The 14779-nt window shown below is 42.0% G+C and overlaps 1 protein-coding gene across 1 annotated transcript in view; it reads left to right on the top strand.

The window, feature by feature from the left end:
- Positions 1-3386: 3386 nt before the first annotated feature.
- grin2aa (glutamate receptor, ionotropic, N-methyl D-aspartate 2A, a) overlaps positions 3387-14779 on the top strand; it is a gene marked incomplete at its 5' end in the record, with an annotated part of 68813 nt that continues 57420 nt past the window's right edge. Inside the window, 2 exons of the mRNA XM_071527656.1 lie at positions 3387-3553; positions 9716-10144. Of these exons, the coding sequence (XP_071383757.1) occupies positions 3387-3553; positions 9716-10144 (596 nt within the window). The remainder of the gene's footprint in view (positions 3554-9715; positions 10145-14779) is intronic.

A 14779-nucleotide genomic window follows, 5' to 3' on the forward strand; every position in this document is an offset into this window, starting at 1 on the left:
AAAGAGAAAACTGCAGCAACAGAAAATCCAAGCTCCGCCCCCACACTGTTTGATTGACAGGTGATCTCTGGGAACTAGGAACTTGAGGATTACCACTTGAACAGTTTAAACACCCCTATCCTTAAAAACACATAATTCCACACATAAACACATAACTATATATCTATATTACATGCATTCCATTATTCCTTTGGTCAGGATAGATTGCTCAGTTCCCTGTATATTGCAGCAAAGTGTGTATCGGTCACCAATCGTGACGAAGAGAGGAAGTGACACGTCTTATAGCTTGCCCTCCCTCCTGTCCCACCATGCTCTAGCACTGCTTCGGGTTTCTACCCCATTAGAACACACACACACACACGCAGCTACAGAAAGAACCTTTAAAGAGCACTCAAGGGTCTAAGTATAGGGTGAAGCAAACACACACACACACACACACTCACATTACAGATACACCATTAAAGAGCATTCAAGAGTCTGGCTATAGGAAGAAAGAGACACGCGGCGACACAAATAACGCACAAAGCGAACGGCGAGATCATTCCCGACGCTCCCGACACAGCGGGAAAAGCAAAATGCTAGGTCATGCATGTAGCGATGAAATTACATACAGTACATTGATACGGTTATGAATACGATCCGCCCGCGCTCCTATCCCGGCTTTCTACTTTTGTCTTTTCATCCGTCCGCGCTCTCGTCTCTCATGCTGTTTACCTCGGTTAAGTCGAGGCCCACACTGCGTCTTAGAAGTGGAACAGGGGGAAAAGAGCTGTATAATGAAGCAGAAGAGGCAAAATTCGATGAGTAATTGGAAAATATCATATATCCATTTGAGAAAGCAGCATTCCAGCATTCAGTGTGTGTAAAATATGGATGATCCTGTCTGCATTTTTTTGTTTGTTTTTGATTTATTGCAATCGCTCATTTTGTAGGAGTAGGTGTCAGTAGGTGCTGTGTTCAATTTCATTTATGAATTTATTAAATCACATGAACATTACCAAATTTGAGCCACTGCTAATGCAAAATGAGTCATAGGGGCAGAAGTGGTATTCTTTCATAATTCTTTGCCGTTTCATAATCCTCCCTTCCTCGGAATCACCTTGCACGATTCAAAACTGGCGACAACACCAGTTTTATGGAAAATGACCTCATTTACCATAAAATGGTGTCGGTGGTATTAGCAAAATTGTGTTAGTGTTGGCGAAATTGTGCTGATGTTTTATGGCTTTTATCAGAGAAAGCAACAGCGATGAGTCATCTTTACAGCAGAATTAAGTTTGTGGGCGGTGTGTGTGTGTGTGTGTGAGAGAGAGAGAGAGAGAGAGAGAGAAGGTTAAAGCCTTACACTGGCTTTCCCCCCTTTCTCACCTTGCCCTAAACCCTAGTGATCACTTTAGGTCATTCTGATCAAAGCCTGCATTTAAAGGGCTATTCCACCGCTTTTGATATCTCTCATTTTAATTGACCCAGTAGGTGTTAATACTCAAGGACATTATGCAATTCATTTTTTTCCTCCATTAAGATAGTGTATTGGTAGCTGTTTTGGTCTTACTGACATATTCGATAGATAACTTTCTCATTACTCAGGTATTTTGGGGATTCATTGGCTCTCATTCCTCATTGCTGTAGACTAGCAGCGCATCCGAGAATGCATTTCCACATAATTGAACCTATTTTTCTGAAAACACGACGCTAACCGCTGAAGTGCCTCTTGTTTTTCCTGTTACTTCTTAAGGTTAATGTGCCTGCTTAAGGCACACTGTGAGAATCGATGGAGGCTTACGTCGGGAAGGAATCAAGTGCAAGAAAGGGAACAAAAACGGAAAGAAATAACAGTCTGAAGAATTAAATTGTCTTTTAAAAAATACTGTTTAGAATCTGCCGTGGGGAAGAGAGTGCAGTAGCCAGTGTGTTCAGTCAACCTTCCCTAGGATAAATAAGGGTTAAAAGTCATGGTGATTAGGGTCATTCATGTCACAAGCGCACGGAGAGAAACATGTTTGACATATTAACCGTATATTGTGTGTTTGAACTGCATTATTAGAGCTGTCAAGTGACCGTCACTCATAATACGCTGCTAAAGCCAGTTTCTCATTTTGTGAAATGTGTGTAATGGAAATCACTGAAATGATGTAGTTCCTGTTTTCTCTTCCTTTCACAAATGAGGAATTTTACACACCAAAAAAAAGGAGATTTTAATAATTTTACGCCACGCGTCTCTATTGATAACAGGCTTCTTCGAGATGTGTTTAGATGTGTTTAGCCAGTGATTTATTGACTTAGGCTACTTACCCAAACAGCCAGTGCCGAAGCCCAGTGGAGCGCTTGAATCACTTTACCATACAAGTGGCTCCTAGCATTACGGTTGCCGTTTCATCACGCTCTCCGACTCACCGACTCACCGACTCTCTCTCTCTTTTTTTCTACTTTTTAGTCACACTGTGGATGAATTAGATACACGCTGCAGGCAGTGCAGTGTGTGCATGTGGGCGTGTGTGCATGCATGTGTGTGTGTGTGTGTGGTGTGTTTGAGAGAGCAGGTGTTATTTTGCACAGTGACACAGGGCGGAATCGCTCTTCATTTGTCTCATATCTCTTGCTCCGACCTCTTGTTCGGTGTTTCTTAGCCCTGTTTTTCAACCTGTCAGTCTCTCTCTCTCTCACACACACACACACACACACACACACACCTCCACGTCTAAGATACGAGCTCTTTCCCCTCACCGTCACTCGTCCCCGTTTCACCTCATTTTAAAGACCGCACCATAATGGATCATTTCTAATGAAACCGCCCCAAAATAAATGAATCGAGTTCATTTGTCCACCTGTAATAGCTCCGGTCCGTTCTGTCCAAGTCCCTGTCCGAGTCGGCCGAATTAAGTGGCAAATGATTCTGAGTCAAGTTTAATGGAGTGGATATGAGTAATTCGGAGTGAATGTAACCCCTGTTCCCCAGAACCAGGCCCACATAGTTCTGCGGCCCGTCTGTGCCACACCAATCCAATTTGGGCTTAATTGAATTGTTCTGAGGCCCCCATCCATATATTTTCCTGCATGAGAAGCTTATTACTCTCGATCTGTGTGTGTGTGTGTGTGTGTGAGAGAGAGATAGAGAGTGTGTACACGCATGGTGCCAAATTCGGAGTGTTCCCTTGTTTGATGGATGTCTCTGTGATCCAATAAGAGTTTGGAGCAGCAGCTGGACTAATAGAGAAAGTGAGAAAAAACAAATGTGAGAGTGTGGGCGTATGTGTGTGTGTGTGAGAGGGAGAGAGAGAGCCAGAGAGAGTGGGAAAGGGAAGTTTGCTATTGCCAGTTTTTCATGAATGATGTAATTTCAACTAAATTTCAACTAAACCCCTCCCTCCCTCCCTCCCTTTCCTCAGGATGTGAAGTCCACGTTCTTCCAGTTCGGCGCCTCCATCCAGCAGGAGGCTCTGCTGATGCTGAACATCATGGAGGAGTACGACTGGCACATCTTCTCCATCGTCACCTCAAAGTTCCCCGGATACCAGGAGTTCATCAACATCCTAAAAACTACCGTAGACAACAGGTAGGATCAGCTGTTATCCTCCAGCCTTTTTTTTGTTGTTGTTGTTGTTGTTATCGGATCCATCGTCACCTCATGATTCCCGCCATAACTTTCCCCTGCTGTCTCCCTACAGGCTGTCTCCCTTGCTACTTTCCCACTGTCTGAATAAACAAATAAAACTGTAAAGGTGTGTTGACCGCCCACTCTCCTTTAAAAAGAAAAAAAAAAATAAATCTCAGATACCAGGAGTTCATCAACACAGTAAAAACCTCTGCAGATTATGTCTAGACGATATGTCAGTTTACCGATACACAGTATATGGACAAAAAACTGGACAACGGCCAGTCAATGTCATCCACCTCCAATATGATGGATATGATGCAGTTTGATTACCTTCTTATTATATAATTGAGTATCCTAATACATTATTATTATTATTAGTAGTAGTAGTACTTGTAGTAGTAGTATTTTCCTTGAGTTTTATTGTCCCATGGTCTAATTGTGGTTTCAGAGGGTTCTCCACCCTACCAAGAATAGACAATTCTGGGGGAAACGTTATAATTTTAATCACTTGTAACGGCCAATCAATGTCATCCACCTCCAATATGATGGATATGATGCAGTTTGATCACCTTCTTATTATATAATTGAGTATCCTAATACATTATTATTATTAGTAGTAGTAGTAGTGCTTGTAGTAGTAGTAGCAGTAGCAGCAGTAACAGTAGTAGTTGTAGTAGTAGCAGTAGTAGCAGTAGCAGTAGCAGTAGTAGTAGTAGTTGTAGTAGTAACAGTAACAGTAGTAGTTGTAGTAGTATCAGTAGTAGCAGTAGCAGTAGTAACAGTAGCAGTAGTAGTTGTAGTAGGCTAGTAGTAGCAGTAGTAGTAGCAGTAGTAGTAGTAGTAGTAGTAGTAATAGTAGTAGTTGTAGCAGTAGTAGCCTAACAGTAGTAATTGTAGTAGTAGTAGTAGTAGTAGTAGCAGTAGTAGTAGTAGTAGTAATAGTAGTAGTTGTAGCAGTAGTAGCCTAACAGTAGTAATTGTAGTAGTAGTAGTAGTAGTAGTAGCAGTAGTAACAGTAGCAGTAGTAGTTGTAGTAGTAGGCTAGTAGTAGTAGTAGCAGTAGTAGTTGTAGTAGTAGGCTAGTAGTAGCAGTAGTAGTAGTAGTAGTAGTAGTAATAGTAGTAGTTGTAGCAGTAGTAGCCTAGCAGTAGTAATTGTAGTAGTAGTAGTAGTAGTAGTAGCAGTAGTAGCAGTAGTAGTTGTAGTATTTTCCTTGAGTTTTATTGTCCCATGTCCCCTAATTGTGGTTTCAGAGGGTTCTCCACCCTACCAAGAATAGACAATTCTGGGGGAAACGTTATAATTTGAATCACTTAACGTAATTTAGTAACTTGGCATGAAAATGGTGAAACTTAAAGATACTGAAAATCTGCAGCTTGAAGCCAAAAAAGAGATTTAAAAACTCACCCTTTTGGTTAATTTTCTCCATTGTCACCTCTTCATTCCCTGGATGCCAGCAGTTCATACTGAGAAATACCGTAGTTATCAGGTAGGCATGCTTCTACGCACTTAGTTTGGGCCGTTCTCAGGCTCACATTCCCCCATTTCACACAATCTCCTCCATCATCACCTCATATTTCCCCAGAGAATCGCTAAGTTTACTTTCTTTAAAGAACTACTCCGTACTGAGTTTTAGCCTTGTTTTTTTCATCTTTTCCACTGATACTTCAAAGTCACTCAGCTAAAAAGATTTCATCAGCATACTTTTAAATTAAATTAGATGACGGGTAGGTTTACCCCGCCTTCAGTTTGGCTGTTATCCGCCCTCTTATTCATGTTGAGCGATGCTATAGCTCTCCAGACAGAAAAAAACACACTCAAGAGAGCAGCGGGCTATAATTTACGGAAAAAAAATGTCAAGTTAATGATACATGTTCAGCAATGTCGAGATTCTGGCCAGGGTTAATGATATATTGAAACCCGGCTGAAGTTTTCATTTGCAGTTACTCTTTGTTTATGTCAAGCCCAACTGGCAAACACGGGTTCAGAAACTTTTTTGCCACTGCTGAATCTGTCAGTCTTTGGTTAAAATGGATAAATTGCTATAATTACAAGTAGAGAGACAACAGGCAGGAGTTGCTTTTCAGATTTATGGATAAAAAACACAACTCTAAGGTACCGATACAGCACAAATATCTGAATTCTTCAACATCCCCAAAAACACTGTGAGCTTCCAAAAAAAAGTCCGGACAGTCACACTTTTTTAAATTATTCATGTTTTTACGCTGCGCTCTCATAGCTTCGGATGGGACGTCACGGGACATTAAGACTTTTTGACTGCATGCGGGAAAAAATGACTACTTTATTGAAAATAATCTTAATCTGCCCAAATACTTTTGGCATCCTGAACTGGGGGGGCCGTGTAGAAAAAGGGCTGAAATGGCTGGAAATAACCTCAAATTAAAGCTGACAGTGTGCAGTTTAACCTCATATTAACTGCCCCATTTCGCACACTAAGTAATAAGATTACCGAGCCAAAATATCAAAAAAATGGGTCACTGTCAAAATACTTTGGAGAGCGGAGCGTAAGTGAGCAGGTTACTCAATTCACTTGGCAGCGAATAACAATTTCCCCTCCCCCTTTTTTTCCTGTCTTGTTTTGTGAGCTGGGACTAAAAGACTGTATGTAGTGGTGGATGATGTATTTATCACTTCTCTATCATACATAATCATTGTATAGTCACAGGAATATTGTTAGAGTTTACTGTTGCTTGCTTAATGTTGGTGATCTAGGAATTGAATCTTATTTCTAGGGTTTAAAGCAAAATAAAATATCTTTTGTCAGGCCAAGTTGCCCTCTGTCTTTATGAAAAAATAGCTATAACCATTAGGGTTTTATAGCAAGAAAATCCTTTTATACATGTTTTCTATTGCAGGTTTATTTCAATTCAAGTCCTCTTTTCAATCTTTGAAATAACAGTTATTTGTCTTTTACAGCAGCACTTAACTTTACTTGGCATATTAAAGTTACTGGCCCAGTAAATGAAAGTTACTTGTGAAGAGGAAGAAACAAGAGTACAAGCAGCCAGTTTGCTTTTACAGCAGACTGTCATGAGCCATAATGCAACTCACATATGTGAGAAGAGGAATTGTTTACATGAGAGTTTATAGCATAATCTGCTTTTGAGCCAGATAAATAAAATCAATCTGTCAATCAATCATAACAGAAAACTCCTAGAAGTTTTACCTTACAAAAAAAGTAATTTTTGTTGTTGGCCAGTTACCCTCTTATGACTCTTACCCTTCAAACGCGATGCTGACTTAAATCTAAAAACAAGAGAAACATGGCCCTCACAAATAATGCAGGACCCCTGGGCCAATTGGCAACAAGTAAACAAAGCAGAGCACTGATACGCATCGTTCCCTGAAGTTTCATCAAAATTCGATAACTCGCATCTGAGATACAGACAGACAGAGGGACGGATTCATGTAGCGATCCATATGCCTTTCATCATGGGGGACAATAATCGCCTATTATCATTTGCCAAACAAGAAATCATAAGATCCATTACCTGCAGTTACCTATTGTCAATTTCCCATATCACTTTTTCAATGACTGATTCTTTGGCAGACGGTTCTAATACCAGTCAACTTCCATTATCCACAGCAGGAAATCTGAGCGTTCCAGACAAAGCCAGCGAAGAAAGCAGTTTTTTCTTTTGTTTTTCATATATACTGTATATTTTTTTCTGAATCGATTGTTATAAGATCATGATTCAAGTGGTGACTAGTTGGTTTGGTTCCAAGCTTAAAACTCTTCACATTGGGGGTGTTCTTGAAAAGTCTATGGAGAAAATGAATGGGGAATTTACTTCCTGAGCTAACCCTGATTTGGGGTGTCACATTCTCCCATCATGGTTCCCTGCTTCTCTCTCTCTCTCTCTCTCTCTCTCTCTCTCTCTCTCTCTCTCTCTCTCTCTCTCTCTCTCCCCCTCTCTCTCCGCATCTTGTGTCTCACGTTTTACCATCTGGGACTTGTAGAGCCTCATCAGGTCGGACAGGGAAGAAGAGGACAGCGAGTCCCAAATCACTCTCCTGTTACACTACAAGTGTATTGTCAGATTCTTGGTTAACAACAACTGCTCCTCTCTCTTTTCCCTGCTGTCTGTCACACTCTCTAACCCTCACTCTCCCCCCTGTGTATGCGTGTGCATATGTGTGTGTGTGTGTGTGCTACCGATTTGTATCATATTATATTCTTTAATTACTAATATAGCCGCTGTTCCTTCCGTCTCCCTTGCTCTTTAGCTTTGTGTCCTGGGACCTGCTGAATATTATCACTCTGGACATGGTGGAAGAGGGCAGCTGCTCCCGTAGGATGCTAAAGACACTCTAGAAATGCATTATCTTTTTTTTTTTACAGCGGTTAATCAGCTACTCTTTTCTCTCCCATTTGCTCTTCAGTCTCTTCACTTTAGCGAGCTGGGATCGACAGAACTTCCTCACACAGGACCAGATTAAAAATTAGTGTCGGAATTACACGGATCCATGCTCACAGTAGTTTTGAGCGTGAAATTGTTAACATTTTCATAGAGCAAAGCTTGCTTATATAAACATCTAGCTTCAGTTAGATGATCATAGACGTATATATGATATGAATGAGCTAAATTTTTGGTCCAAAAGCACAGATAGATCCTTTTAACTCTAGGGTCACATGTTGATAACAGCACTATTTCTTGATATTTGTGTGGGGCCAGAACCTGCTGAGCATCACCATACAGGACGAGCTTCGGAATTTGCATTCCTTTTAGTAGGGATGGGACGATATATCAAGATTCAATATATCGCAATCCAAAAATGCGACAATGGGTATCATGGGGCAGAAAAATGAATTGCGATATTAGCTCCATTTTATTCTGCTGTAGTAATCACAAAAGAGACACTTGACCATCACAGTTTCACAAGCTCTCCATCCAAATTATATTATTTGCGCTTTGTAATGACATTTTTTAAATTGTTGTTTACATTCTAGCAAGCCAAAGCCATCGCTAGAAAGATTTGTGTCTCAGAAATAAACATAATTCTTCTCTACTTTGTTGTCATTGAACTTTTATTTATTACATCGTATCGTGAACCCTATAAGCATATCGTCCCATCCCTACCATTTAGTGTTAATGCAGTGTTTCCCCTGACCATAGGCACTACCTGAGACCTAATAACATTAAAATGCACTTAATGATATTAATTATAATGGATATGGTCTATTATCCGCCAGCATGACATTGCTTTTCACTTTTACGCAGATGACATGCAATTGTATCTTTCAATTAATCCCAACAATTTCAGTAGGCTGACCATCTTACGTGATTGTTTGGCTGATATCAAGGATTGGATGGCTCACAATTTTCTCCAGCTAAATTCAGATAAAACTGAATTTCTTATTATTGGTCCTGAATACTTTTCTAAACAAATTCAGCAGTACCTAGGCTCTTTTACAAGCAATGTTAAGCCTGTGTCAAAAAATCTAGGGGTCATCTTTGACCCTAACTTAAATTTTGAAAATCATGTCAAGAAACTGGTACAGTCATGCTTTTTTCAATTAAGGAACATTGCCAAAATCAGTACTGTTCTCTCTTTTCACAACACTGAACGGGTTATTAATGTCTTTGTGACATCACGTTTAGACTATTGCAATGTGTTGTTTACCTGCCTAAATCAGTCTGCCTTGGGACGGCTCCAACTAGTTCAAAACTCTGCAGCAAGATTGTTGACCAAAACTAAGTGTACGTCACACATTACACCCGTCTTAGCCTCTTTACCCTGGCTTCCAATAGAGTTCAGAATTAAGTTTAAAATTCTTCTAATTACATAGAAGGCCTTGCATGACCAGGCACCTGAGTATATCATTGAGTTGCTTCATCCATACCAGACCACAAGGTCCCTTAGGTCTTCCAACCAAGGTCTTTTGGCTGTTTCAACATGCAGACTGAAGTGTCTCATTGCCTCCCATTGTAAGATTGTCTGCTGTCTTTCTATCTATTTCTATTTTCTCTTTAAAGCACTTTGTGAACTCTGTTTTTTTGAAAAGTGCTATATAAATAAAGTTTATTATTACTATTATTACTGAAGCAGTAACATCCCCCTCCTGTCCCCCCCCCCCCGCCTCTCCTCGTTTTCCAGTTTCGTGGGCTGGGACCTGCAGAACATCATCACCCTGGACGCGGTGGAGGAGGACAGCCGCTCGCAGATCATGCTGAAGAAGGTCCAGTCGCCCGTCGTCCTCCTCTACTGCTCCAAGGACGAGGCGGTGTACATCCTGGAGGAGGCGCGCTCGCTCGGCCTCACCGGCTTCGGCTACATCTGGATCGTGCCCTCGCTCACCACGGGCAACCCGGAGGTCACGCCCGAGGAGTTCCCGTCGGGCATGATCTCGGTGTCCTACGACGACTGGGACTACCCGCTGGAGGCGCGCGTCCGCGACGGCCTGGGCATCATCACGTCGGCGGCGGCGGCCATGCTGGAGGAGTACGGCGACATCCCCGAGGCCAAGACGTCCTGCTACGGCCAGATGGAGAAGACGACCAAGCTGCCGCCCAGCGCCCTCCACAAGTGAGTGGGGGGAAGTGTGTGTGTGTGTGTGTGTGTGTCAAGGAGGATGTTCTTGCATTGGCATGTAGAGAGAGAGTTGAGAGTTGAGACTAGAGCTGCAACAATTAATCGATTACCGTATTTCCTCTAATAGTGGCCGGTAGTCAATTAAAAGCCGGGTCTCCGATAATGGCCAGGGCCGTGGTCGACACGAACAAATAAAGGCCGGCACCGTAATTATCGTAATGCGTCACAGTAACAAAAAAACGGCTACCTAACGAACCCAAACAGAAGCAGATCAGAAAACAAGGAGGCTTCATACTAAAATATGAGCAAATATACTTATCAAACAGAGGGAATTAGAAATAAAGGCCTGTCTCTAATATAAGCCTGCTTCCAATAAAGGCCTGGTCCCCTTTGCAATTGAGGTAAATAAAGGCCTGGGCCAATATTAGAGGAAATACGGTAATCGATTAGTTGTCAACTATTAAATGAATCGGCAACTATTTTGATAATCGATTAATCGGTTTGAGTCATTTTTTAAGAAAAATAAGTCAAAATTCTCTGATTCCAGCTTCTTAAATGTGAATATTTTCTGGTTTCTTTCCTCCTCTATGACAGTAAACTGAATATCTTTGGGTTGTGGACAAAACAAGACATTTGAGGACATCGTCTTGGGCTTTGGGAAACACTGATCCACATTTTTCACCATTTTCTGACATTTTATAGACCGAACAACTGATCGATTAATCGAGAAAATAATCGACAGATTAGTCGACAATGAAAATAATCGTTAGTTGCAGCCCTAGTTGAGACGATGTGTGTGTAAGGCGTCTTTTAAGAAGGGTGTGTGTGTGTTTGTGCGAGAGAAATATTCATGAGGCGCTGTGTGTTTTTATATGACATCTAAGAGAGCAGCGGTGCTATATGTACGTGTGTGTGTGTGTGTGTGTGTGTGTGTGTGTGTGAAGAGACTGCACGGGCGTGTTTGTTTTCACCCCTCTCCTCCTGTAATTAGAGACTTCCGCCAAGTTTACCAAGTGTGACTTACATAGGGAAAAGGGATCCAGATTCGAGAAAGGCAGACTTAATGGATGAAAGAACAGAGAGAGGTGATCGAGAGGGAGAGACGAGAGAATAGAGGAAGAGTGGGAGTAAAAGAGAGAGAGAGAGAGAGGTGACGACTGAGCGGCAGACGGAGGGAAAGGAGTTTGTGAATTGGGGGGGGGGGGGGAGAAAAAAAAAGGATGGAAGAGGAGGGAAAAAAAAAGCAGCGGGAAGCCGCCGCAAACGAGTGCTCTCCAGAATGGGAGAGCTCCTTGATGAGTCCTTCTGTTCCTCTCCTCCGTTTTTTTTCCTCTATATCGCTCGCTCCGTCCCGCTCTCCTTTCTCATCTCGCCTTCACTCGCTCCCCGGCGGCCGGTGGGAGATGTTGCAGGCCTTGCCAGCTCTGTCTGGCGATCCATCTGGCAGAGCGGGGAGAGACACACAACCTGGGTTTCCGTCCAAGATTTTTTTTTTTTTTTTTTTTTTGCGAATTACAATGTATTGAATTCAAAAACTTACATGGAAAGAGCAAAATTTGATTAAAAAATGGTCTCAATATTATGCAGATTTTTTTTTTTTTTTCTGGTCGATAAAGAAATTCTGGACTAAATACCGATGGATTCGTGAAATAAATAATGATATGGGCTTGGCATGAGCGGGCCAGACAAATGGTTCACCCTCATTGCCCAGCAGTTGAAAAGTGGGCGGGACGTCCTGGAATGTCGTCCGCTCAGCAATCAAGGTGCATGAAGTAGAAAAAAAAAAGCGAGGAGGGGGGGAGAATAAATTCCGCTACTCTCGGGAGCTAATGGAAGTTCGATGCTGTCTCAGAACTGTCTTTAATGGTCTGTGTGCAAACCGCCTCCCAGAGTGTAATTGGTCACTTGCTGGCGCATTAGAGAAAGAAGAGCATTTATTTGTTTTTGTCTCTGGATGAAGGCTTGAAATATGGCTGAAGCAGATAACATTAAAGAGCAATAACAATACCCAATAAAATACGTATTTTTTTTCCATTTTTTGACATTCAGGAAGCCTATTTATTCGTAATTCACAACTTATTTTTTTTGCGACTTGTCAAAAGTTTGTGTAAAATTCACTTCAGAGTCGGATGGAAGTGTAACTACAGAGATGAGGAGGGGTGTGTGGGTGTGTGTGTGTGTGTGTGTGGGGGGGGGGGGGGTCAGAGAGAGAAACAGATAAAGAAACAGGGAGACACAGAGACAGAAAGTGAGAGAGTGAGTTGTATAAAGACACACAGATACACAGAGAGAGAGATATAGAACACGGTGTATATTACTTTAGGAAGTCAAGGTGAAAAACCCACATCATAATTTCATAGTGGTTGGCTCTCAGCAGCTGGATATAAAAAATTTCACTGGCATGAAAAATTTAATTAGTGAATTAGTCAAGGAATCTGCCAGGAACCTTCAAATTTTTGGAATTAAAATTTGCTGTTCTATATTTAAAAATTGAGGCGCTTTGTTTAAAGGTAACATTCTCTTCTTGTATCAAATGTCTGATTTCATATATTAATAATCAAATCCTACATGTGGTATATTTTACAGCCTTTTAGAATAGCCATTATATACTTTATGTATCATAATGCACCTGACATTCTGTTTCCCGACGTCTTTTCACACCAAACACAGTCAAATGAACTCTTTCCCAGCATGCTCTGCTGTCCAAGGTGGTTACCTAGGCGATAAGTGATGACATATTAACGATAAAACCCTCCTCAGTAAAATGTAGCAGACTCATAAATCCTTCAAGCACCGTATCTAGCTCTCATTTAGTTAAGGAAACAGAGATACACCAAACAGCGATACCAAATACCCCAGAGCCCGGCTCACTTCATTCCCAGCATGCTCTGCTGCCCGAGGCTGTTACCCAGGTGATGAGCGGCCGCAGATGGCTCTGTTGCGGGTGAGAGCGCTCAGCCAATAGGGATTGAGGGGGCCAGTGCGCGAGGAAACACGATTGGTCAAGGCTGGGTCGTGGGGCAAGGGGCCAGTCTGGGTTGTTAGATCATCAACGGTTGTCAGGGGAGATAAGAGCCAAAAAAAAAACAGACACACACACACACACACACATAGACGCATAGACACACACATACAGCCAGATGGGCACACTTGCATGCACAAACAGGCGAGAAGACACTAAAGACGCTCCACACACACACACAAATGTAGAGCATCCCATGTCACACACTGCCATATTTACAGCAGCTCTAGAGCCTTTTATCTTCTTTCACTTCTTTCTTCCTCTTTCTATCTGTGTGTCCACTCCCCACCATCGGCAGCATTATCTCACAGGCTTATGGAGAAAACACCCGAGTTCAAAGTTAACGTTTGCTCGGGATTTTTGAAGTGCCATCGGAACGCCTCTCAGACTTCTTCTTCTTCGGTGCGGACACTTTTTAACGTTTTCGCTCGGGACGGCTGTGACGGTAAATATATACCGCGAGAGACGTCCGAGATGAATATGTTTTTGCGCGGGGAGTAGAAAAATAAAATTAAATAAAGAAAGAGAGGAGATGAATGACCAACTAAGAGCGCCGGCCAGTGCAGCAATCAGGCCGAGTGACAAATTCTCTGCTCTCAGTGAAATGTGGGGTGTGTGTGTGTGTGTGTGTGTGTGTGTGTGACAGAAACAAGAGAAATACCCTCCCATAAGAGAATGTTCTGCCACGACAGATTTACAGTGTACTACTCACCTTACTGTGGTGAACAGCGAGCCTTAACTGACTTTAGCACTTATTTATCAAAGCGTGTGTGTGTGCCCCTCGCGCACGTGTGTGTGTGTGTGTATGTGTGTGTGTGTGTGTGTGTGTGTGTGTGAGTAAAAAACGTGGTGGTTGTAGTTTGTTCTGACAGGTAATTTCAGTTTCTAGCCCTGAAATACGACAGTGAAAACTCAGTTAGGAGCTACACACACACACACACACACACACACACACTCATGGAGTCCTGGGGGTAGCCGTCACCTATGCTGTGTGTAGCCATTAACTTCCACATTACACAAGGAGAGAAAGAATTACTCTATATGTACAGAAAACACACAGGAATCCATAGAGATTCATGACAGAGAGTCTAGTCACACACACACACACACACACACACACACACACACAATCTTCCGACATATGCCGACAGATGTGATACAATGTGATAAGATGCAATTATCTAATAAGTATAATAATAGATACCAGATACTTATTTGAATGTATTGATGTTATTTCCCCCAAGGCTTAACCATATTCCCCTTTACACAATGCAAACAATGATGTCCCGGTGTCCCAACATGCCTGTCACTCAAGTGCTCATAAATATTACATTACCATAATGCATAACTGCTCGCAACCTGTGTGTGTGTGTGTGTGTAAGTGTATTTGTATTTAGTATTCCATTGCCATATACCGACACTACCGCTCGCAATCCTCCTGTGACTCGCGACAAATGTCTTTACACAGGTGATCGCACACAGAATAGTATACAGGGACTAGATGGGGATTATTCAAATTTATGAGTTATAGATATGCACACACTCTCTCCTATGGAATGCTTTGTGCATGCATTAAACGAGTTTGTGTGTGTGTATGTGAGAGCATG

This window comes from Centroberyx affinis, unplaced genomic scaffold (genome assembly GCF_046629955.1).
Source record: "Centroberyx affinis isolate AG114_WGS23_722 - 3 ecotype Tasmania unplaced genomic scaffold, CSIRO-AGI_Caff_v1 ptg001561l_1, whole genome shotgun sequence".
NCBI classification, from domain to species: Eukaryota; Metazoa; Chordata; class Actinopteri; order Beryciformes; family Berycidae; genus Centroberyx; species Centroberyx affinis.